The 20895-nt window shown below is 56.3% G+C and overlaps 4 protein-coding genes across 4 annotated transcripts; 2 read left to right on the top strand and 2 right to left on the bottom strand.

Annotated features, from left to right (window-relative positions):
• The first annotated feature begins 1617 nt into the window (after nt 1–1617).
• J3D65DRAFT_631781 (kinetochore CENP-C fungal-like protein) lies at nt 1618–5650 on the top strand. The gene is made up of 5 exons (XM_066800942.1): nt 1618–1790; nt 1847–2004; nt 2137–3675; nt 3737–3985; nt 5118–5650. The coding sequence occupies exons 1-5, from the start codon at nt 1720–1722 to the stop codon at nt 5225–5227; spliced, it is 2127 nt and encodes a 708-aa protein (XP_066652955.1). The 5' UTR covers nt 1618–1719; the 3' UTR covers nt 5228–5650.
• Nucleotides 5651–9896: 4246 nt separating this feature from the next.
• J3D65DRAFT_462596 (uncharacterized protein) lies at nt 9897–11583 on the bottom strand. The gene is made up of 2 exons (XM_066796447.1): nt 10927–11583; nt 9897–10862 (listed from the first exon to the last, which is right to left on the bottom strand). Exons 1-2 carry the CDS (start codon nt 11340–11342, stop codon nt 9947–9949), a joined length of 1332 nt encoding a protein of 443 aa, XP_066652954.1. The 5' UTR covers nt 11343–11583; the 3' UTR covers nt 9897–9946.
• A 2597-nt stretch (nt 11584–14180) lies between these two features.
• On the top strand, nt 14181–16150 carry J3D65DRAFT_631775 (CAP Gly-rich domain-containing protein). The gene is made up of 3 exons (XM_066800941.1): nt 14181–14452; nt 15360–15570; nt 15649–16150. The coding sequence occupies exons 1-3, from the start codon at nt 14201–14203 to the stop codon at nt 15930–15932; spliced, it is 747 nt and encodes a 248-aa protein (XP_066652953.1). The 5' UTR covers nt 14181–14200; the 3' UTR covers nt 15933–16150.
• On the bottom strand, nt 16021–20295 carry J3D65DRAFT_462590 (uncharacterized protein). The gene is made up of 3 exons (XM_066796446.1): nt 19895–20295; nt 19435–19845; nt 16021–19388 (listed from the first exon to the last, which is right to left on the bottom strand). Exons 1-3 carry the CDS (start codon nt 20177–20179, stop codon nt 16371–16373), a joined length of 3714 nt encoding a protein of 1237 aa, XP_066652952.1. The 5' UTR covers nt 20180–20295; the 3' UTR covers nt 16021–16370.
• Between the last annotated feature and the right edge of the window lie 600 nt (nt 20296–20895).

Here is a 20895-nt window from a genome sequence, read left to right as displayed (position 1 = left end):
TTTGAATCCTTGTCCTTGTCGAACCGCGATGAGACTGTCTCCGCTACGCCCACTCCCGATCCTAGGTCCACGCCAATACTCTCTCGCTCGCGCAACAATGGCGGCCTGCCAACCTACGGCGACATGGCAAAGGCAGCGTTCTACAACTACAGCGCTCCCGATCGTCCCGCCAACATGATCAAGTTTGACCAAATCTACCAGTACGCCGAGGAGACGTACCCTGCCATCAAGGAGAAGGGCGAGAGCTACAAGTCGGGCTTCCGTCACGCAGTTCCAAAGGCGTTCATCAAGGTTCCCACGGAGCGGAAGCCGGACTCAAGCCTTTGGTGGACCTTGGACTTGGTCAACTTCCCTGGCGACAACTCGGCCAGGAACAGGCGCAAGCGTCGTGATACTGATTCGATGCCGCCTGAGACTCCAAGCAAGCGGCCCAGGAAGAAGAAAGATGCTCAGGGCAGTGTGCAGTCGCCCCACCACCAGTTTCCTGGTCGCCAGCTTGTCTACGGCGCGCCGGATGTCCAGCAGCCTGTCCATGGTCAGCAGCAGCGCTTCTTCAACTCTCAGCAGGGTGGCCAACAGAACCACCAGCAGCGCGTTCCGCGGCCTGTCCAGCAGAACTACGCTCCGGCTCAGCCGCAGTTCCAGCCACAGCAGATTCTCTTTCCTCAGCAGCGCTATCAGCAGCCTGTCCAGCGTTTCCAGTCTCAGCAAGTTCAGCAGCCTCCCCAGCAGCAGTTCCAGTCTTACCAGTCGCACGTCGATCAGAATCTCCAGCAGTACATCGACATGAAGACTCATGAGCTTGCCAAGCAGATGGTCCACCAGAAGATTCAGCACCGACTTTCCCAGGGCCTTCCCGTTTCAGTCCTCGAAGAGGGTGCCTGGTACCAAAATGCTCGTATGGGCGCGAAGAAGAACATTCTTGCCAGCCTTGGAGCGTCACACTAAGTTTCAGATTCCCCACTTTGGAAGAGCACTTGCTCTGTGCCTTTGAACGGTTGCCGTTGCGTCAATTGATCGTTCGGTGGGTTTGTTTTCAGTTTTGAGCATTTGAGCGCGAGCAAGGCGCAGTTGAGGCGATGATACCCCCTTTCTTTTCCTTTCTTCTCCCAGTCATTACTGCTTGCGAAGTCGTACATTCTTGGTGCTTGGCATAACACACGCTCGTTTCGATGGATTTTCGTCCTTTGTCCTTCATTCAGTTTACGGTTTGCGCGCAGCACAGCATAGGTTGGCCCTTTAGTATAATTAGCACTGGCTCTGGTAGTCAGCATGGAAGCAACAGAAAAATAAATACGTATATTATTAGACCCGGAGCCTATCGAGGTCGTGGCAGACAGTGCTCTTGATATGGTCACACACGAGCAAGCCATGGCGGATTGATTGACTCCGTCGTGCCAGGCATTTCAATCGCCTTTTGTACAGAGACCATAAGCTGTAATGTCCCTCGAAAGCGTATATCCAAGGAGTACTTGTTTGTGGACATCTTCAAAGCTGCTGGTTGAGGACGCGTCGTTGGTGACTGCCGCCAAGAATAAACTATCCCGATTAGGGTAGACCCCAAACAACCTCCAGGCCCATGTCGCCCAGCCGGCCATGTCTTTTGTCAACGCGTCGCTCCACCTCCACACGCGTCCATACCTGGCTTCAACCTCCGCTCGTCGTCCCGCAACAACATTCTACCTGACGTCGACCTTCAATCGACACGAGTCCTTGGCCATGGCGCCCCCAACCTCCCCGGGCCGGAAGCGCCGCGAGAACGAATTCTTTCGCATCGGCGAGCAGGGAAGGCATGGCATCTCCGGTGGAGCTATTCAGCGCCAGCGCAAGGACTAATGATTTGCAGAAAAACTGGCGTCACGCTCGAAGAGAGGACTCGAGACGAACACGGATTCGAAGAAATCGATGGCATCTTCTCCTCGCCTGAGAAGTCGCCGCCAAAGCGCACCAGCGCTACCGCGCTTGACAAAACGCTCACCTCAGAAGACATGGACATTCAGCAAAGTATGTCGGATTTATTTGACTCAGACGAGGAAGCAAACTCGCCCACAAATGGCGCCTACAATGCTCTTGTGGATGCGCTCTTGGACGACGATAAAAGTGATAGTGATACTGAGACGGATTCCAATTTTGCAGGTTCGATGCCAGAGCCCGCCGACGCGCTCAGCGCGCGCAAGTCCATACGCCCTGGACGAAACTCCACATTCCTTCCCCCACCAATGGGTCGCTCACCCATCAAGACGTCGCTCGGTTCCTCCCCCCGCAGGCAATCTTCCATGGGTCCGCCGTCAATGCGCAGAGCTACCAAAAGCCCGGACCGCGCATCATCGCATCCGGCAGTAGCGCGCCGACTGGACTTCAACAACACCGACGATGCCAGTGATCAAGGCGACGGAAGCGCTAGTCGCAACAAAGGCAATGCCCGGCGAAGCATTTTCGACATCGAGCAGACCCCTGAACCGGAGCTAGAGCCGACACAGGAAGACACAATTGCAGACGAGGAGGAATTCGAGGACGAGGAGATTGCGCCTGCGAATGGCGTCGAGGATGAAAGTCTGGTCCCTGTCGAGGACGGCGATACCTTGCCAGTGGTAGAGGACGAGGGAGAAGACAATACCGAAGAGCCTTCGGAACTTCCTGCGGCGAAACCCCGCAAGGGTCGAGGTCGACCACGCCAAGGTACTGAAAACCCCGCGCAACAGTTGGAGAGCCAAGAGGCCAAGTCAGACAAGCCAGCAAAACGTGCACCCGGAAGACCCAAAAAGTCCAGCCAGTTGGCGTCCGTTCAAGCCTCAAATGCATCAAACGGTCTTGGTTCGCGGGCAGGGCGAAGAACCCGAGTGGCTGCAGCTGAGGATATCTCTGGCATTTCTGCTGCGGATGAGCAAGAAGCAGAGGAACCAAGTTTGGCAGAGGTTGAGGAAGTAGCGGAGGAATCTCCACGCTCTCAGCCGAAGAAGCGCGGACGTCCAAAAGCTTCAGCGCCCAAGACGACAGGAAAGAATGCTCAAGATGCAGGCGAAGCGTCCGTGCAAAATGTCGATGAGGCCGAAGTTGAAGAAGCCGCGGCATCGCAGCCAAGAAAGCGCGGACGTCCAAAGGGTTCAGGACAAAAGACTGCGAATGCGACAAAGCCACCGCAGTCGGACATCGAGGAAGAAGAAAGACCTGCCAAACGTACAAAGAAAGATACCGCGACGGAAACAGCCAACAAAAAACATCCATCGCAGCGTGGTCCAAAGGCCAAAATCACTCCCGCTCGTCCAGCTAGCGAAATCCCACAACCAACGGTAGACAGAGCAGGATCCATGGCTCCGCCAAAGAGCTCTCACATTCTGAGAGCGACGACTCCATTCGACGACGCCGGTGTAAAGACAACCAGATCAGGCAGAGCTTCGATCAAGCCGATAGCCAAACATTTGGGCGAGAAGGTAGAGTATGCCTGGGACGGCCAGAATCTGGGAATCATTCGCGCAGACGAGAATGAGCTTCCGAAGAGAAAGCGCAAAGGGACCGGCAAAGGCAAGAAGCGCAAACGAGCGTCGTCCACGGTTAGCGACGAGCCCGAGCTTGAGCTTGAGGATTGGGAAACTGGCGCTGGCATCATTGCCGGCTACCTCAACGAATGGGACGACCAGAAAAACATCAGCATCGAGGATGGTGCTCAGCAACAAGGTGAGTTTTCAGAACGCCTGGCAAAGTCCACATCCAAGCACCGTCTAATGGGAAAACGCAGATATTGCATACGCAGCTGGAAAGATACAGACAAGAGACGTGGCAGATACCGAATTCCGCTATGCCAAAATCGTGGGAACACCTTTCATGGCCGCCGGCATGGTCGACATTCCTCCAAACGGCATCAAGCGCAAGAAGAATTCGCGAAGGATGCACATTGTCTTTTGCGTTCTAGAAGGCAAAGTGACGGCGACAGTTGGCGATACTCAGTTTGGAATTACCAAGGGGGGTGTTTTCGTGGTGCCGCGAGGTGAGTTGTCTTCTCCTTTGAGACGTCCTTTCACCCCTGTTCTCTCCACCATGTCATTTTTCACGCATTTTCCTTTTTCTCCTTTGCGCAGCCGCTTGCGTACCAGCACTGCACAGCGGGACGGGGCAGCGGGCTACAAGACCAGCATTGCGAGTCGGTGTGCAAGACCACGTATTGTGCGACGAGCAGTCGTTTTATGCTCGTTCCTGGTAGGCGGATCCGAAAGGGCGCGGCGGCGCGATGCGGCACGGTACGGGTCGCATCCGGGGTAGCACGACAGGAGGTCGTACCCGGCCAGTCAAGTCTGCCATCTCGGATGCCACCGCGCTCAGGCCCTAGTCGCACAGCCCTGTCCATCGGCATCCAACTGCTCATGAACCGAGCTGTGGCGCCAGCCTCAGATGCCTCTGTGGTGCGTGACGGGGGCTCTATGCACTGGTCGTTACACGACTTGCGCATCATCTTCTGTCCCCTTGCACTGCAGCAACCAGCGACCATCTGTTTGTTCCATCCTTATTTCAACCCCCTGTCACACCCCCCGGCCGACGAAGCTATCGCCTCTACCCAACGGTCGCCCCACAGGACCCTTGGCTTTTCCATTGCAATGGCGACGAACCGCGGGCCTCCGCGTTGCGACTTGATTTGCGTCACCTGGAGGCTCTTTTTAGCCCGTGCTGTCGCACCGCACCACACGAACCCTACCCCGTTGCAAGATGAGCTTTCTCAGGCTGATCGGGTGGTTCTCATTGCTTGCTCGTACCTCACACAATGGAGTGCGGCTCCATTGCGCACACACATCGACGCAACCTATCTGTCATGGCCTGCACCGTCGCGCTCGGGTGCATTCTGCCAAGCGGCTCCCTGTCTGATTTTCCTATCAGCCTTCCTACCACGTCCAACATTTTGTCTCATTTTTCTCGCCTGCAGCCGCAACAGGAGTCTGTTTCCGCACAGCTTTTTCGTTATCTTCACCTCGCTCTTTTTTGCCCTTCTCAGACAACAGTGTTTTCCTTGGCAATATTTGCTTCTGTTTGCTAGCCGCTCCCTGTTTCTGCTTTGGTCACATCGTCCACATCACACGCGGTTAGACCTCTTGAGTGTGCACCGTACTGACCTGGTTTGCTCTTGACAGGCAACTTTTACAGCCTTGAGAATCTCGAAGACGTAGAGGCGCGCTTGTTTTTTTCGCAGGCGTGCGAGATTCCCTCCGGCACGACGCAGGGCAGAGAAAAGTCGCAGTGAGCTCCTACCACCGGCCCTGTGTCTTGCCAATCACCCAGAGAGATCGGAGGTCGCTTGGCGTTTGAGCAACGAGTACCACCCGCGAGCGATCGACACAGTATGATGATTGAAAACGACGTGTTTGAGGGAACGAGTTGAGAAGCTTTGACGTATGAGATGCTGGTACCGGAGGTCAGCTTTTTTGGCAGGAATTGTTTTGTTGGTCGTCGAAAGACTGCATCAGGTTTGCGGGATTGAGCTTCAGGTCTTTGGGCGTTTGTTCCTGCGTCTGGTTTGTATGATATCCCACCAGAGAACGAAAGATGACGGCGGAGAGAGCAAGCGAGTGTCCACGCCTTTGTCGGGATCGTTTTTGTCTGCAGGTATGAATGGCTGCTCCTCGCAATGGTGTTGAGCTGAATTGGCAATAATTCCTCTTTCTCGTTTTGCGTCCGGAATGAATGCTTCGTGAGACGCTGAGCATGTTCTAGCGAGGACGAAGCACGCGTTCAGAGCCGCGTCACCTTGCGTGGTTGGGCATCAGCAGTGGCCCCGGCCAGACAGTAAACACCTGCCAACACGACACGCCCACCGTCGCAGTGAGGCGACGCGGGGCGATCAACGAGCAAACGCGTCTCACATCCAGATCCAACACGAACGCACAGCACGCAGAACAGCAGTAGCAGCAGTAAGACCGCAACACCGAGTCCATGTAGCTGCGAGTGTGTGTGTGTGTGGTGGCAGACACGGATCAGCAAACCCGTCCCTCCCTGTATTTTTCGACTTCATCCACACCTCGACATCCCGGGTACGTCCCTGATCCCAACGCGCAGGCCCCAGCCACCACATCATACATCTCATCCCATCCCATCCCTCACCATGGCCGGCCATCCCAACCCAACCTTAACCGCCAACCCGGTCGACGACGACGATACGACCAACATGCACGACAGACGCGGACGTCATGGTTGCTCCTTGCGAGCTTGGCTGGAACGAATGCTTGAATGAATGGACTCGCTTGACTGGATGGATTCTGTGTCGTGGTGGGCAGCCGGTCGCGCTGACTGTGCCACACACCGACTGCTTGACCGACTGGCAAGCACAGAGAGGATGATGATGGGTTGGATGGGCGTGCGGATGAGGCGGTCCAGGAGAGAGAGGTGCGCGTGTCCACGTCAAGAACACCCGCCGGCCAGCGGGCTGGCCTGCATCGCGCCGAAAAAAAGGGCCACCAACAATAAAAAACCGCTAAAAACAACAAGACAGAGACATCAACAGCAGCGTAACCCCCCGTCCAACACTCTGCCCACCTACTGACTTGCCAGGTCCCCATGGCCGCACGCGCATGCAGCAAGAAAAGGGGAGGGGAAGGGAGGGATCACTCCGACCAACTTTTTTCCTTCTTTTTGCAAGCAATCCACCAAGACCTTTTCTCCTCTTCTTCTACTTCCCTGTTTGTGGTCAATGGTTGAGACGACCGCACATCCCTGCTGAGTGAGGTGAGTGGCTGGACGGGGCGAGAGACGTCAACGGTCTTGCCTAGCTGGCTTTTCTTCTTGCGTTGTGGGCAACTGCCTTTTTCGCTCCTACCTAGTGAGTGCGGCAGCCGTCTTTCAGGCCTCCTTTCCTCTCTGATGGAGACCACATGCCCAAATTTTTTCTTCTCCCTTCCTTCATCAGCGGTCTGAGCAGGTATGTGATAAGTGACGAGCGAGCCCCGAGTGTGCTGTGTTGCGCTGCGGTGTGGCGCGGTGGTGGTGGTGGCGCATATGGCGTTATTGCTAAGCTGCCGGGGCCCCTCTCGACTCTTTTTTTTCTCGGCGGACAACGCGACGGACCCTGATTGACTGAATAGGAGGAAACCCCAGATGCTGATGGACTGGGTCGTGTGGGGGTGCGGCAGGGATGATGGTCAGATGGGCGAGGAGGGAGAGCGGGGCGGACGGACGGAAAGGCGGACGGAAAGACGGTAACTTTGGAGGCCCGCGCCGGCTTGTGAGGGCGGTCATGGTGGTGGTGGTGGTGGTGGTTGACAGTAGACAGGGACATGGCTGGTTTGAAGGGGGTGGGATGGAGCGAGATGGGATGGCATGGCATGGCATGGCGCAGTAGCACAGGGGTCAGGTCAGTTACGACAGAGGCAGGTTTACGAGGGGATTTCTGTGGTCAGGGTTCGATGTCGATGGCGCGCCTTTGTTGGTCATTCTTCCCTCCCTCCCTCCCTCAGATCCGCAAGCACGCAGTCAGACGGTCGGTCAGTTGGTACCGGTAGCTGCAGATGGCGTTCGTCGACGGTGTGTTTGCTGGCTCGCTGGCTTACTTACTTGCTGGCCGAACGGAGAACGCAGTCGGTTCGATCGAGAGATGGACACTGTGCAACATGTGAGCGAACATGGCCTACGATGGGCAGACAGATGGATTGACGCGTGGGCACTGTAAGCTGCAATGCATGCAGACGTGCGGGTCCGAAGTAGGTGCCGGTGCCCCTGACCAGGGGAACCCCATCTTAGGAAGTCGGCCTTTTCCTACTTTTCCATCTGCTTTCTTCTCAGATCGTGATCACACTCATTCAATAATTGCGTTGTTTTGGCAATGCATGACCGCGTTTGGTTGCAGTGTCTACGTCGTCTGGCCGTCGCATCGATCCACTCTTCTCGGCATCTACCTGGCGTCCTTGCCGTGGCGTCTATAGCGCAAACTATACCTTCACCGTACGTCTTACTGTTCACTTATTGAGGCCTTTTCTGCTTCTTTCCTGCCGTCAGGCTTAGAGGGCGTGTTGGAGCGGCGTGGCGTGGCGAGGCATCATCGCTTGTCAGTGGATCAGAGAGACGGACCGCAGACCGCGTAGCTCAATTCACCACACCAACAAGCACACGCGGTGATTACTCCATCACGGCACACGGCTGGCCTTGGCTAGCAGTGGCGTTGTTGTGGCTTCCACTCAATGCATCCGCGCCACGGACAACCGAACGACGCAGCGCGCGCGGGTTGGTTGTCTTGAGCCGTCTGTCCCAAATGCAACACAACATGTTGGTTTGTCGCTCCTCCACACTGTTACATGCGGGAGCCGGAGTTCGAATGTCCGACGATCGTGAGTTGGCATTGAGAACCACAGAGTGGGATTCGGCTGTGCAGAGGACGACGCGAGCCGTTGGAGGGGCGTCTAGGTCACATTGCCTATTCCTTGGTTTTCGGGGCGGCCGGCTGGCAATACGTTGGCATGTGAGCAGCTACAATGCAATGAACTTGATGGATCGGTGGCTTGCGTGGCGTGTCCGCGGCTGGAGCAGTCTTGTCCACGAAGTGTTTGGCATCGGGGTTTGCTGGTAGGCTGCCTCGCCTTTTGAGGGTTGATGGACTGTTGCAATCGTTAGCCTTGTGCACTAGTTTATCTGTATAAGCAGTGGCGGAGTGAGATTGGGATCGGAAGATCTCCTTGTGACTTGTTCAACAGAAGGGCGAGGGGAAACCTGCAAGCGGGGCTGGAAAGCTAAGGCCGCTCTTCTGCGCAAGTTGAGTTCGTGTGGGATGTACGGTGAGACAGTTCAAGACAAGCGATTGCTTGGAGAAGGTTCTGGCATTGTGAAAAACTCATTGTGAGCCTGAGGTCCGTCGCCAGAAAGATCGAAGCCAGAAGAAACGAACACCATCGTAACAAAGATCAACGTGGCAAAGCAGCTCGACTCGACAGTTGATTGCAAGAGACTGGATCACCACCACCCAGTCCCCTGGAACTATGTAAATAAAACGTGAGATATATGTACTTGACCGGTTCGAGCAGTATTAGATTCTGGACAGGTATAAACAGCGCGATGCAAAAGCCAAAGCAACGAAAGAAAACGCAGGAAATGATGCACAGAAAACAGAGCAGCCGCCGACCGATTCCCCAAGTGTCCATCCAACCATCCATCCAGCTAGCCAGCCAGCCAGCCAGCCAGCCAGCCAGAAATCAATCGCCCCTCGCTGTGCAATGGATAAAGCAGTTCATCAAGTCATGCCCGTATATCGTACCGTGCTCCATCTTGTGCCCATGCCAAGCCGACAGCGCCCTCCAACACCTCATGATTCAGTCGAGGAGGTTTCCCTTCTCCATTCCAATCTCGTAAATGCGTGTGCCAAATTCCATGCCCATGCAGAGCTGCTGCGACTATTGCGCCGATGTGGGCTGAATCTGCCGTCTGCTGTGCTGCATTCCCGCCTCTTCCAAGCGCTGCCATCGCCATGATCTGTAAGACTGGTTTTACTGTTGATTCGTATCTCGTCATCAAAACAAAGGCGCAGGAACCAAACGCCCTGCGTGCTATTTTTGCCCAAACGAGTTGATGTCCCATTAAAGTTTGGGGGTTTTGGATTCTTCAAAGGATGAATAATGCTGAGATAGGCTTCCATGCAATCGTCTCTGTATATGGAACAAAATGCCGACCCAAGTCGATGAATGAAGTTGCTTGCGCTAGTGCCGTCTCTGTGTGCGTGTGCAGATGCAAAAGTGCTCTTTCGCGTAGAAGGAGGAAATTCTCATGTCGTTTCAATGCTCATCACGTCGTTATTTCAGTTAGCATAACGATGACCAGCTGGGAGGGTTCGAAGGGCCGGAAAAGTGCAAGACAATATCGGTGGCACCGTTCAAGACCCTACTGACTTCTGGATTCAGCGAGCTACGAGAGGCCGACGCGGTCGTGTCCTCTCATGCTCTTGAGGACCGTTCCTCTCCACAGAAGCCACTCCAGCCCATAACAGTCATTTCTTTTCTTTCTGGCTTCCCCTGTCCCCTTCCTCGGCCTTCGTCTCTACGTCCGCGACGAATCCGGCTCGTTCACTCCTGTCTCGAAGGCCCTCCCTTCCACCACGCCGGGGGGTTTCCTTGGACACCGTTTCCGGGCTCTTCGCCGTGCCTGGTCTCCGCCGTCCGCCCGATGGAAATGGACTCGCAAGACCGCCATGAACGGGCAAAGTCCTAGGCGTTGTACCACTTCCGTCTCCACTTTTTCCACCAGCGGAGGTGGGGACAGAGTTGGCGGCTTCATATGAAGCGCCCCCTGCGCTAGTTGTCCGGGGAGGCGGGGTTGTGGGGCGGGCGTATGGGTGCGACGCAAGGGGACCGGGGGTCGGTGTGCCAGCAGGCGTCGTTGTTCTGGCTGGCACACTGTGGTGGGAAAGGCTGTAAGAGTGCTGGCCTGAGGACGTTCGGTGTGAGTAGGATGGAGGTGGTAAAGAGGAAGGTGGCGGTTGCTGTGACTGCCCATGCCTTGTGTCCGGATGGTTGTGTCCTGGCGGGGGTGGATGCGGTGTCGCAGAGAAATCCGCTGTGCGATGAACCGGGCCCCAGTGTTCGCCGCCTTCGTCTTCGTCTTCATGGTGGTGCAGATGGTCGTCATGCATGCCGTGGGCTCGTGTATGGTAGTACGAGGAGTGATGGTGGGGAGCACCAATAGGCGGCGGCGACTGCTCATAATGCTGCTCCTGCTCGTCGCCAGATCCAGGAGACATTGACTCGTGATATAATTGTGATGGATTTGAGGACGTTGTGCCACGGTACTGCACATTGGCGCGGCGAAGCATTTCTTCCTCTCCCAGTTGCCAGTGCATGCGTTCGCAGGCGCGCCATGGTCGACACATTTCGTCTGCGATGCGCTTCCACATGTCTTCCATAAACCTGAGGCCACCAAATCGTGTCAGCAGCCCAAATCATTGGTGGTGTTATAGGAAAAGGACCATACCGATGATAGAGTCGCGCAAGCATGTCTTTTTCATCTTCAGACCACTCCTTCTTCTCGGTGTAGTTCTGATATCTGAGCCGACATGCGGTTGCGCTCCTTCCCGGATTCTGCTGCGAAATGTCGACCCATTTCATGCCGCTGCTTCTAAGCTTGATGAGCAGCTTTTCTTCCTCCTCCGTCCACTTTCCTTTGAGCTTCTTTTCCTTTTTCTGCATGGCCGAAGATGGTTCGGCCACGAGAGAAGCTCGCGAGGCAGTCCTCTTGTTTGAAGGATGCAGCATGGGTTGCGGAGCTGGAGGAACCATTTGATGGCCAGCCATAGTGGCGGGATGAGGAGCTCCAGGCGGTGGGCCTACGCCTCCTGAATAAATGGGCCGGAAACCTTGGTGGACGTATGTTGGCGACGTCTCTTCCATCGGCGGATACTGCCGATAGCTAGAGTACGGACGGGTATGTTGAATAGGCGTCCATTGCGACGGAGGCCGAGGAGGCGAAGGCGACAATACACCCGTCGACCTTGGGGTGGCATAGGAAGCTACAGGTGGCAGCGTAGGTTGCGGTGGTAGTGGTGGAGGTCTTGCGCCTGGATGTTGCGACGCAAAAGATCCCGCTCCGCCTGATGTTCCAGATGCGGAAGTCTTGTTAGCTCGCGGTGACTCGGAGTCGCGAGAGTCTCGCGACTCGAGAAGCGAGGCGATATCCAGGGTGAAGGTGTGTTGAGGCTGGCCTCCAGCGAAGGCCAGCCCACCGAGCAATCAAGACGGTCGACAGATTTTCTCTGCGCTCCGAGGCAGCGCGTGAGTTTTCTTGTTAGCCAGATGTTCAGTCTCGCATCAGTCCGAAACGCTGATTGAGATTGAATAGGCTTTGGCGTTGCAAGCCTCTCGTATCGCAGTCGGCTAAACTGAAGAGCCCCTGGGAGATGGACAGGTCAAAGCGAAGATGGTGAGGGTAGGTCGAGGGATGGGAATTTCAGCGGTTTCGGGGTCTCCTTGGCGGGGGGAACCCTCGAGGTACGGGCCGGATGTTTGGCGTCTTGAACGGCGGGACCGGGTTAGTTGTAGTTGTGACCACGTAGATACAGCGGTAGAAGTTTTGGACGAAGCTTGGCGAGGCTGAAGGACTTGGGGGAGACTAAGCTTGACGCGCAGGGAGATCCGTAAGCAAGACAAGACAACCCACTGGGCCCCGCAGCAAGATGGGCTTCGAACGCAGTTGGTGGCGAAGCAAATGAGTCGAGGTCGAAAAGTTCCGAATGCGAGGGTACGCAACGACCAACTACGTCTTTGTAGGCTCATTCTGCACTCTTACTCGCTACCCGTCATGTGCTATTTGGGAAGGCGATCAAGGGCCCCCGGTCACAGGGGTTGACTGTGTTGACGGCCAATCGTGGCTGCTGTGCACGCAAGTGTATTAGGTGCGAAAAAGCAACCGCCCACACCAACGGCGGAAGCCAAAAAGAAGGGAACATGCGACCAGGCGGGCGGAAAATTTGTTCCTAATCAAACTGCTGGGCAACGATGTTCATGCATGATGGGCGGCGCCACACAGTAAGCACCTCCTGGGATCAACCACGGGTACTATTTCAAGGATCACTGAATCCGGACATGGCAGAGGGTGAAGGAAAGAAATGGCAGGCTTCTGACGAGCTGCAGGCAGACGTGTGATGACGTGTCTTGACTACGGGGCCGTAAAGCCGGCGCAGACCAGATGGCAGAGTCCCCAAGCCACGGCTTTGGCCGGACAAGAAAAGGACAGTGATTCAAAAAAAAAAAAAAAAAACTTCTGGCAAGGTCGACCGACGGCAAGAGGCAAATAGAAGGTGGACACCTAAAGGACGAGTTTTGACAGCTTCTCAAGGCAACCAGTCATCGGCAAGAGTTAAGCGGTGAACTGCTTCAGGGATGCGCCTGAAGGAAGTCTTGGGCCTTTTTTCCTTTCCTTTTTTTTTTTTTTCCCCTTCCCTCCCTTCCATCAGACTGTGAGAACGGTGCAGGCTTGATGACCTGGCGCAGCACCGGGGACGAAGATCTGCACAACCTTTTTTTGCAGACAGATCCCAGCAAGTGAGGGCCGGCAGATGGTGGCCCCGGCAGTGGTTCGCTACCAGAAAATCCGTGGTTGGAGATGGGTGGGGAGAGAATGAAAGGTGTCTGCGACTGTAACTTGATGGAATCCTTGGAGATACATAAGAGCGGTGAAACAGGACATTCTGCGGACGCTCGTAGCCGTGGTCAAAGTGACAGACAATTTGTGTTGACACAGGCAGGCAGGCAGGCAGGCAGGCGGCGGCGGCAAGCAGGCAAGCGGGCAGATGCGCGGTGCAACTCTGGCAGCTGTCTCTCCACGTGAGCTGTCAGGGAGTCCAGGAACACGTTGGTAGTATTTCGGCCGGCGGGGGCTCATGTGGCGTGAGGGCGGTAGGTGTGCTGTGGTGTGGGTAGAGACGGACAGCGGGCCACAAGCAGCATCGGGGCACGCGCAGGATGGAGTGGGATGTGAGATGATTGAAGCCTAAAGGATGAGGCATGGGGAGCGGCAGGCGGCAGGCGGCATCGATTGCGTGCGGCTACAGCCACGGCGTACAGGCCTGGTGGGTTGGCGGGTACGGAACGGAGTCGCGCAGTTTGATGGAAGGCGGACGGATTTGCGATGAGATGGTGTTGAAGTAACATGGCATGTCCCTACCGCAGAGATGCACGTGGACCTGGCAGCGACATGGAGCAGGGAGGCCTTAGGCGCTGGAGGATGACGATGAGGTTGAAGTCTCTTTCGGTACAGATCCGGGGTATGACGCAGGCTCTGCTGTCGTGTCCACCGCAGGACAGGACAGACGGGAAATGGGCGGTGAGGAGGTTAGCAGCGCGTCGTCTTGACCGGGGAGGGCCTTGCCAGCTGGCATGCAACGAGACAGGGAGAGCATGGCTGTCAAGTGCTGCTGGCGCGCTATAGGGCCGAACCGACGGGGAACTCGATTCCATGGCGCCGCCAGAGCCGCGGCAATCTCGCGAAAAAGAGCGACGGGCCTGTGGGCGGGCGGGCGGCGGCGGCGAGGCGGTGCAGTTGTCGTCGTCGTCTTCGCGGCGACGGTGGGTGGTGGTTGGTGGGTGGTGGTTGGTGGTCGGATGGACTTGGGGGTTGCAGGCGAGTGGAGCTTGACTTTGCTGTTCACTTGTGGTGAGATCGGCATCCGGAGAGCGTGCCGCTCTGTCGGTGTCGCCTCAAGGAACCTGGACGCGGACCTCAACACCAACCACACACCATCCAAACAAACATGTCGCTTCAGTCTGCCCACGACGTCCCGCTGCTCATCTCCTCGCCCAACTCGGCCAGCGAGCGCCGCATCACCCCGTCATGGTCCATCGCCAACCTCAAGACGCGTCTCGAGCCCGTCACCGGCATCCCCGCCTCGACCCAGTCGCTCAGCTTGCGCATCGGCTCGCAGCAACCAATCCCCATTGAGGCCGCCGACGAGGATGCGACACAGCTGTCCTCCTTCCCTCTCCAGCCTTATGCTGAGATCTACGTGAGTGCAACCTCGCAACTTTCTTTTGCCCCTCTTGCCCCCCCTCGAATATCATGTGCCGCGCTGCTGGTAGTGCCACCATGCCCAAACCGTAACCCCTGCCCTGTCCCGTCAGAGGGCGAGGGCGAGGGCCCCGAGTCAACAATCCTGCTCCTTTTTTGGCCAGCTCTTCCTCCCGTCTGCGTTTTTGTTACCAGGAAGAGGGCTGATCTGAGGATCCGCGCCCCTCAAAAATCTCCCACGCATCGCATCGCATCCCATCGCATCGCATCCCATCCCGGCCAAACGTCATGGCACGAACCGCCATGGTTCATGTACCTGGCCGCTCGCATGTCCCCAAAAAATAATCAGAGAAAAAAAAAAGAACCTGCTTCCGCCCATACCTTCGTCTTCATTTTGTTTTTCGGGGGCCGATACCCCCTGAGTTCCATATTATTTCTCGTTGCTTATTGCTGGCTTCGGTCCCGCCGTCCCGGGGTGGGTCGTTGCCGGACCCAGCAACTGGAAACACGGTTTGCGTCCCAAACTGCACACTGCCGAGACATGGACTTCTGCATTGGGACTTGTGAGGTTGGCAGAGTGTTTTGAATCACGGGCCTGTTGGATCCCTGATGTCCACCATCGACACAGCCTGGCGTCCGTCCAACCCATGCCGTCGTTCGAGTCTCCTCGGCCATGCATCGGACATGCTCAGGTGTCATTTGAGCTGTTGCCAATTTTGAGCTGTTGCCAATCTATCACGCCTACCCAGATGACTTATTCCACAACCTTCGTGACTACTGCCAATACCACCACGCCCAAACATCGATATCCGTAGAAGCTAACCACAGATTCAACAATGCCCACTTCCATCAATCACTCCCAACCAAACCTTCCATCCAGCTAACGCACCCCTCCGTCTCCCTAGGTCAACGACACGCGCCCGGCCGCCGCACGAACAGACTTCACCGACGTCTCGGCCGTCCAGAAGTACGTCATGCCCGAGGCAGAATACGAGACGCGCGCCGACAGCGTGCTGGCGTGGAAGCGCAACCAGAAGCTCGGCCGCTTCGACCCCAACGCCCCCAGCATCGAGGAGCAGAAGGTCAAGGCGCTCGAGCGCGAGGTCGACGAGAGAGGTACGTCCCATCTCATCCTATTCCCATCCCACCTCTTACCCTCCCTCTCCTGCTGACACCCAACCCAACCCACCCCAGGCATAACCCTCAACGCACGCATCCAGCTCCTCCCCGCCGCCTCCGACGGCCGCCGCGGCACGGTGCGCTACGTCGGCCGCATCGCAGAGCTGCCGCCGCCGCTGGGCCCGTGGGTCGGCGTCGAGCTGGACGAGCCGACCGGCCGCAACGACGGCGCCGTCAAGGGCGGCCAGAGGTACTTTGAGTGCAAGCCCAACTGCGGCGTCTTTGTCCGCCCGGAGAGAGTCGAGGTCGGCGACTTTGAGGTCGTTGATGAGTTTGCCGAGGAGATGGAGGAGATTTGATCTAGGGGGGTGATTGGTGTAGTGGGTGAAAGAGGGATGGAGGAGAGGGAAGGCGTGGAGAAGGAAAAAAAGGAAAGGAAAAGGAGAATACTAAACCAGGCTAGAAGTTGCCATTTGTATTGGCCATCAATGAAAACACCTCACTACCTCAACAAATCGTACACCACGAACCGGTAGACAAATTTAAAGTAACGCTTTTGTCATGCAATACATCGACTACTATACAAAAGTACTCGTAGCATCTCATTACCCTGTTGCCTAGGTATGTAGCTTCCATACCAACCAAAAACACACACTGCTACCACGGAGCTAGCGACTCAGTCCGAACCAGCCTCAACGCCATGACCCACCGCATGAGAAAGGAGAAGAAGGGAATAAGAGAAAGGAAGAGAAAGGAAAGAAAGGGAAAGAGAAGACGGCAGAATCACCCTCCGTCATTTAGTTACCCGTCTCCGTCTCAACGCCAGGCTTCCTGCCATCCAACTGCCCCGTCACCATATTCTTCAACTTGCGCATCCCAATGATGGATTCATCCTTGGCAAACTTGACATTGCGCGCCGGGCGCCACTGCATCAGGCCGCGCTGCTTGCGCGCCTCGGTGCGGCGGTTCTGGCGGTTGACCGACGCCGTCGACGCGTTGTTGGTGGCCATGGAAGACGTGGGCGACGACGAGTTGACGTCGGTCGTGGACGTGTAAGTCGTGCTGGGGCGGCCGTCCGTGGTGCTTGCGTTGGTCGACGCGGCGTACGACGTCGAGGACGTGTCACGTCGGTGGCCGTTTTGCTTGGGCATGTTGTCCGCGTCTTGCATGCCGAGATCTGGCTCTGTCGACGACGAAGAGGGCCGGTCCTCGTCGTCAAAGTCGGACTCGTGGTCCTCGTCGCTTGATGGGTGGTTGGGGTCGTGGAGCGGTGCCTCCCTTCCAGGTTCCCGGCGCTTGCGGCCCTTCGAGTCCATAAAGGCCTTGGGATCCGAGCCGAAAGCGCCAGACCAGTTGGCCCCATCTCTGCTAAGCCACTTTCTCTTCTCTTCTTCCGTGGCCGCTTTGAGGATGTCGCGGCCATTGCTAAGGGATCTTTCATGCAGCTGTTGGATGCGTTCCGGCAGTTCTTTGTCCACACGGCGTTGGCGGACTCCTTCAGCAATGCAAGCTTCCCACGTTTCGTACGTCTCACGCGAGTCGTTGTCCATGATGAAGGCCTCGTGACTCTCGTCCATTCCAGCTTTGAAGCGACCGCTGAAACGCAGCCGTCCAACTTCTTTGAGGTCTTCAAGGCCAGGCTCACCTTTGCAGTTGTCTTCCGTGATGTAGTTCAAGGTCAGTCGTGCTGGGTTCGTGCATTGCCAAATGGGAATGTCGATTTCCGTGTTCTCGTTGTCGATTAGGTGCTGAAGCCACACGACAGCATGGGCATCTGGTTTGCGCTTGCCGCTGACGTGGAATTCGAAGACGACAGGCGAGCGGTATCGATACTTGACGGGCAAGCGGACTTCACTCTGGCCATCCTTTTGCGCAACGTCCCAGTACACACCGTCCCCATCTTCAAGTTGGTGGGCCCCGGTGCGTGGCACTTTTGCGGTCGAACCACCAGTACGCATCCTGAGCTTGGCGTGGTGCTGATACCCATGAGCCGTAATGCGATCAGAACAGAATTCAAATGTGCCGACGTCCCAGCCGAGGAGATTTGGCGGCAGACGCGTCTCTACGCTGCGGAAGAGCAGAGATATACGGATGCGTCCAAAGCCGATGCCACCGTCAAGGGGATACCAGCGAGTCACCTGCGAGCTGGACTCGAGAATGTCGGTCAACTTGAGAGGAACAATACCCAAAATCGGGTCGTGCTCCCTGTGGCGCTGGTCGCGAACAGTGACGGTGACAATGCCAGAGCGCCAGTCGCGAATGAAGCGCTCAGTACCTGCGTTGAAAATCGGCTGGCTGCTAACTGCCTTGGAACGTGTCCGGTACACCAATTCGTCGTTCAGGAGGATGGTGCAGTAGCTGTTGGGCAGGTCGCCCCCTTCCTGCTTCGAATTCTCGCCGTACGCCTTTGCCGGCTCAAACTCGCGTCCCTTGCGGCTGCCAGCGGTACCCTTGACGTTGTCTAGCTCAAGGTTGACAATCTGGTGGACGACAACGCTGACGATACCAGTCGGCCAGAGAGGATCCGGCGGCGTGTGTTGTACAGCATCGTCTTCTTCGGTGTTGGTGACTCCCTTTTCGTCTTGGAATTCTGGGTTGTCCTGGAGGTTGGCATCGAGGTTCTTGTTCTTTCCATCCGTCCTGAGCTCAGGGCGGTACTTTGGCTTCCCAAAATAGCCAACTTCCCAGTGGAGCTCTCCGGGCATGCTGCTGTCTGCGTCCATACCAGCCAATTTGCTGACTTGCGGGTACATCTTGCCCGGGTGCTGAATCATTTTTTGCATCGAGAGCTCGACTTTGCCGACAATGTCATCGGCACTGTGACGGTCAGAGTCCCAGAGCTCGACGCTAAGATTTTCATCGGCCTTGATCAACTCTGGCGTGACGAGAAGGGCTGCTGTCTCCTCCCAAATGGGGTTCAGGTCGTCGGTAATGACTCGCGTGCAGTACATGGGCTTGCCGTATTTGGAGAAGGTCAAAGTGATATAAGGGTCACTGCCGCCATATGAACTTCCACGTTTGTCTTGCTTGCTGAGGCCGGTGGCTCGGTGGATGCGAATCCAGAGGATACCAAGAGCATTGACATCCTTGGTGATATCGTCGCCTTGAAGGATCGCCCTCAGGTCAAGAGACATTGACTTGGGAGCAACGTACATGCTAGCAGCTGCTCCAATGGCGTAGTTGACGAAATTCGAAATCAGTGGCAGATTGAGGATGTTGATTCCCTTTTGCATCATTGGGATGCAACCAGCTTCGATGTGAGGCAATCCCATCAGGCTGAAGGTCAGAGTCTTGAGGTAGGGGGGCTCCGGAGTCATGTTCAGTCGAAGGCGGACAGTGCCAACGAGACCCTGGAGCTCGACGAAGATGGGCAAAGGCACTCCGAAGAGCCCTTTGACACCGAGATAGAAAACGAGGGCCATGTGCATGTTCTTGGCCTTTTCGGCGGCGCTGCTGCCCGACGGTTTTGCGTGGTATGCAAAAGAAACTTCAAGATTGTAGTAGTCACCTCCCTCTTCGTCGGCAGCTGCTTCCTGGGGGTCTTTTGTCTTCTTGTTCTCCTCGTGAATGGCCTTTTTCATATCATTCATTTGCGAGTCGGGCAGCGCTCGCATACTGAGGATGCGAATGGGATTGCTTCCTTGGTTGATCTCCGAGACGCGGACATTCTCAATGACGCCGGGAACAGAAGCTTGCATGACATCCTCAATGGTGTCCGCAACGCTCTGGAACATGTCCGGGTTGATTAGTCCCCACACGATTTCAAGCAGAGTGTTCATCCACTCGACAGACTCGGGAAGAAGGTTCGCAGTGGCCTGGCGGAGTTAGTGCTGATTTGGAAGGATGGAGGATTGACCTTACAGTTTGGCCGCGGGTCCTTTCACTGTGCCATTCTAGTTCTCTGCCTCTCCGCACGACTTCCTTCATCCACAACCAAACCCCGGATGCTACACAAGCTCCCAAGGGTACCAGGCCCCACAGCGAGCCGCCAAACATTTTCCCAATCATGACAATGGCAATCACAACACCGGCGCAGACGCCTCCGGCCTGCTTTTCAATGGTCACGAAGTATGGCTCGTAGCTGACGGACGGAGTGGGGTGGAAAAGAATGTTTGTTTTCTCGCCATGAATTGGAACATCGGATGTGGTGCCCTCGGCGACTGGGTCTGGAGGAGCAGTGACATCCTGGTTTTCTTTGTACTGGTCATACGGCTGCGAAGAGTCGGTCTTGATTGGGGAGTCTTTTCCCAGGTTGGCGTTGGGCACGGAGAGCTGGCAGGGTTAGCACGGGCTCGTCACGGACGGATTGAGCGACGTTTACCTGAGGGTTCTCGACCAAGTCTATCATGTGCTTGTCGGCATTCTCAATGACAACCTCCCTTCCAGTGGTGGGATCTGTCACCGTCTTTTGGTTTTCTCTCTTGTGGGTCTGGTTGCCTGGATGGGGGGTGGTTCCGTCTGTGACGGGCTGGCCGCGCTCGTCAATTGCCCTGTCGCGCTCGGCCTTGTCCTTGTCGAGAGCGTCGATGAACTTTCTGACAGTGGGAATGCGGTTGTTGCCAGAATAGTGGCCGCCCGGGGCGTGCTGCTGGAGCTCGTCGGCCATGATGACGTGGAAGCGCTGTGTTGAAAGAGCAACCTGGGGTAAGCTGGTATAGTAGCGGGGGTGTTCAGAAGGCTGGTGGAGCCTCTGGGGGCGGGGTCGGAGGACCAATGGAGCAGGAGGCAGTCAACAGCAGGTGTGATGGGGAGGAATTGGCAGCAGCGGCAGTCTGGGCAGTTATAGACATTCAAGTTGAAAGGGCTGGGATCCTGATCAGCGCCTGGCAGCGATTGCCATGACATCATGGGCCACGCCAGGGCGCGTCGACCAAACAAGCACAAAGCCACTCAGAGCCAGCACCACCAGCTCCATGTCCGCCCAACACCACAGCATGATTGCGTGTCGCACCGCAGCTTCACGTCCGGGGTCACGACCTGTTTGGCCTCAGCTGAGGCCGAGAAGGGCAGTGCTGGCCAAGCTGCTTGTCTGTTCTGAGTTCTGAAGCCTGGAGCTTGCAGCGACGCGACGCGTGGTCGGCCCGGCCACCTCAGGCCAGCTCGCCAGGCAGGCAGAAGGAAAGATGGACGTGGTGGAAGCCATTGACGCGATAGACAATGCAAGATGCGGATGGAGACGGAGAGACATGACTTGGAGTGGCAGGCGAAGGAAGCCGTGGACGCTGTGGTTTGGTTGGTTTGGGCGAAGGAACAAGTCTGGTCTGTTTGCTGCTAGAGCGAATGCGTCATAGGCGGGGGGCCCGAGCTCCCGGGAAGGTAGAT

The sequence above is a fragment of the Phyllosticta citribraziliensis genome, assembly GCF_038025025.1.
Source record: "Phyllosticta citribraziliensis strain CPC 17464 chromosome Unknown J3D65scaffold_9, whole genome shotgun sequence".
NCBI classification, from domain to species: domain Eukaryota; kingdom Fungi; phylum Ascomycota; class Dothideomycetes; order Botryosphaeriales; family Phyllostictaceae; genus Phyllosticta; species Phyllosticta citribraziliensis.
The sequence above is the reverse complement of the archived record's forward strand: the minus strand, read 5'-3'. Positions and strand labels throughout refer to the sequence as shown.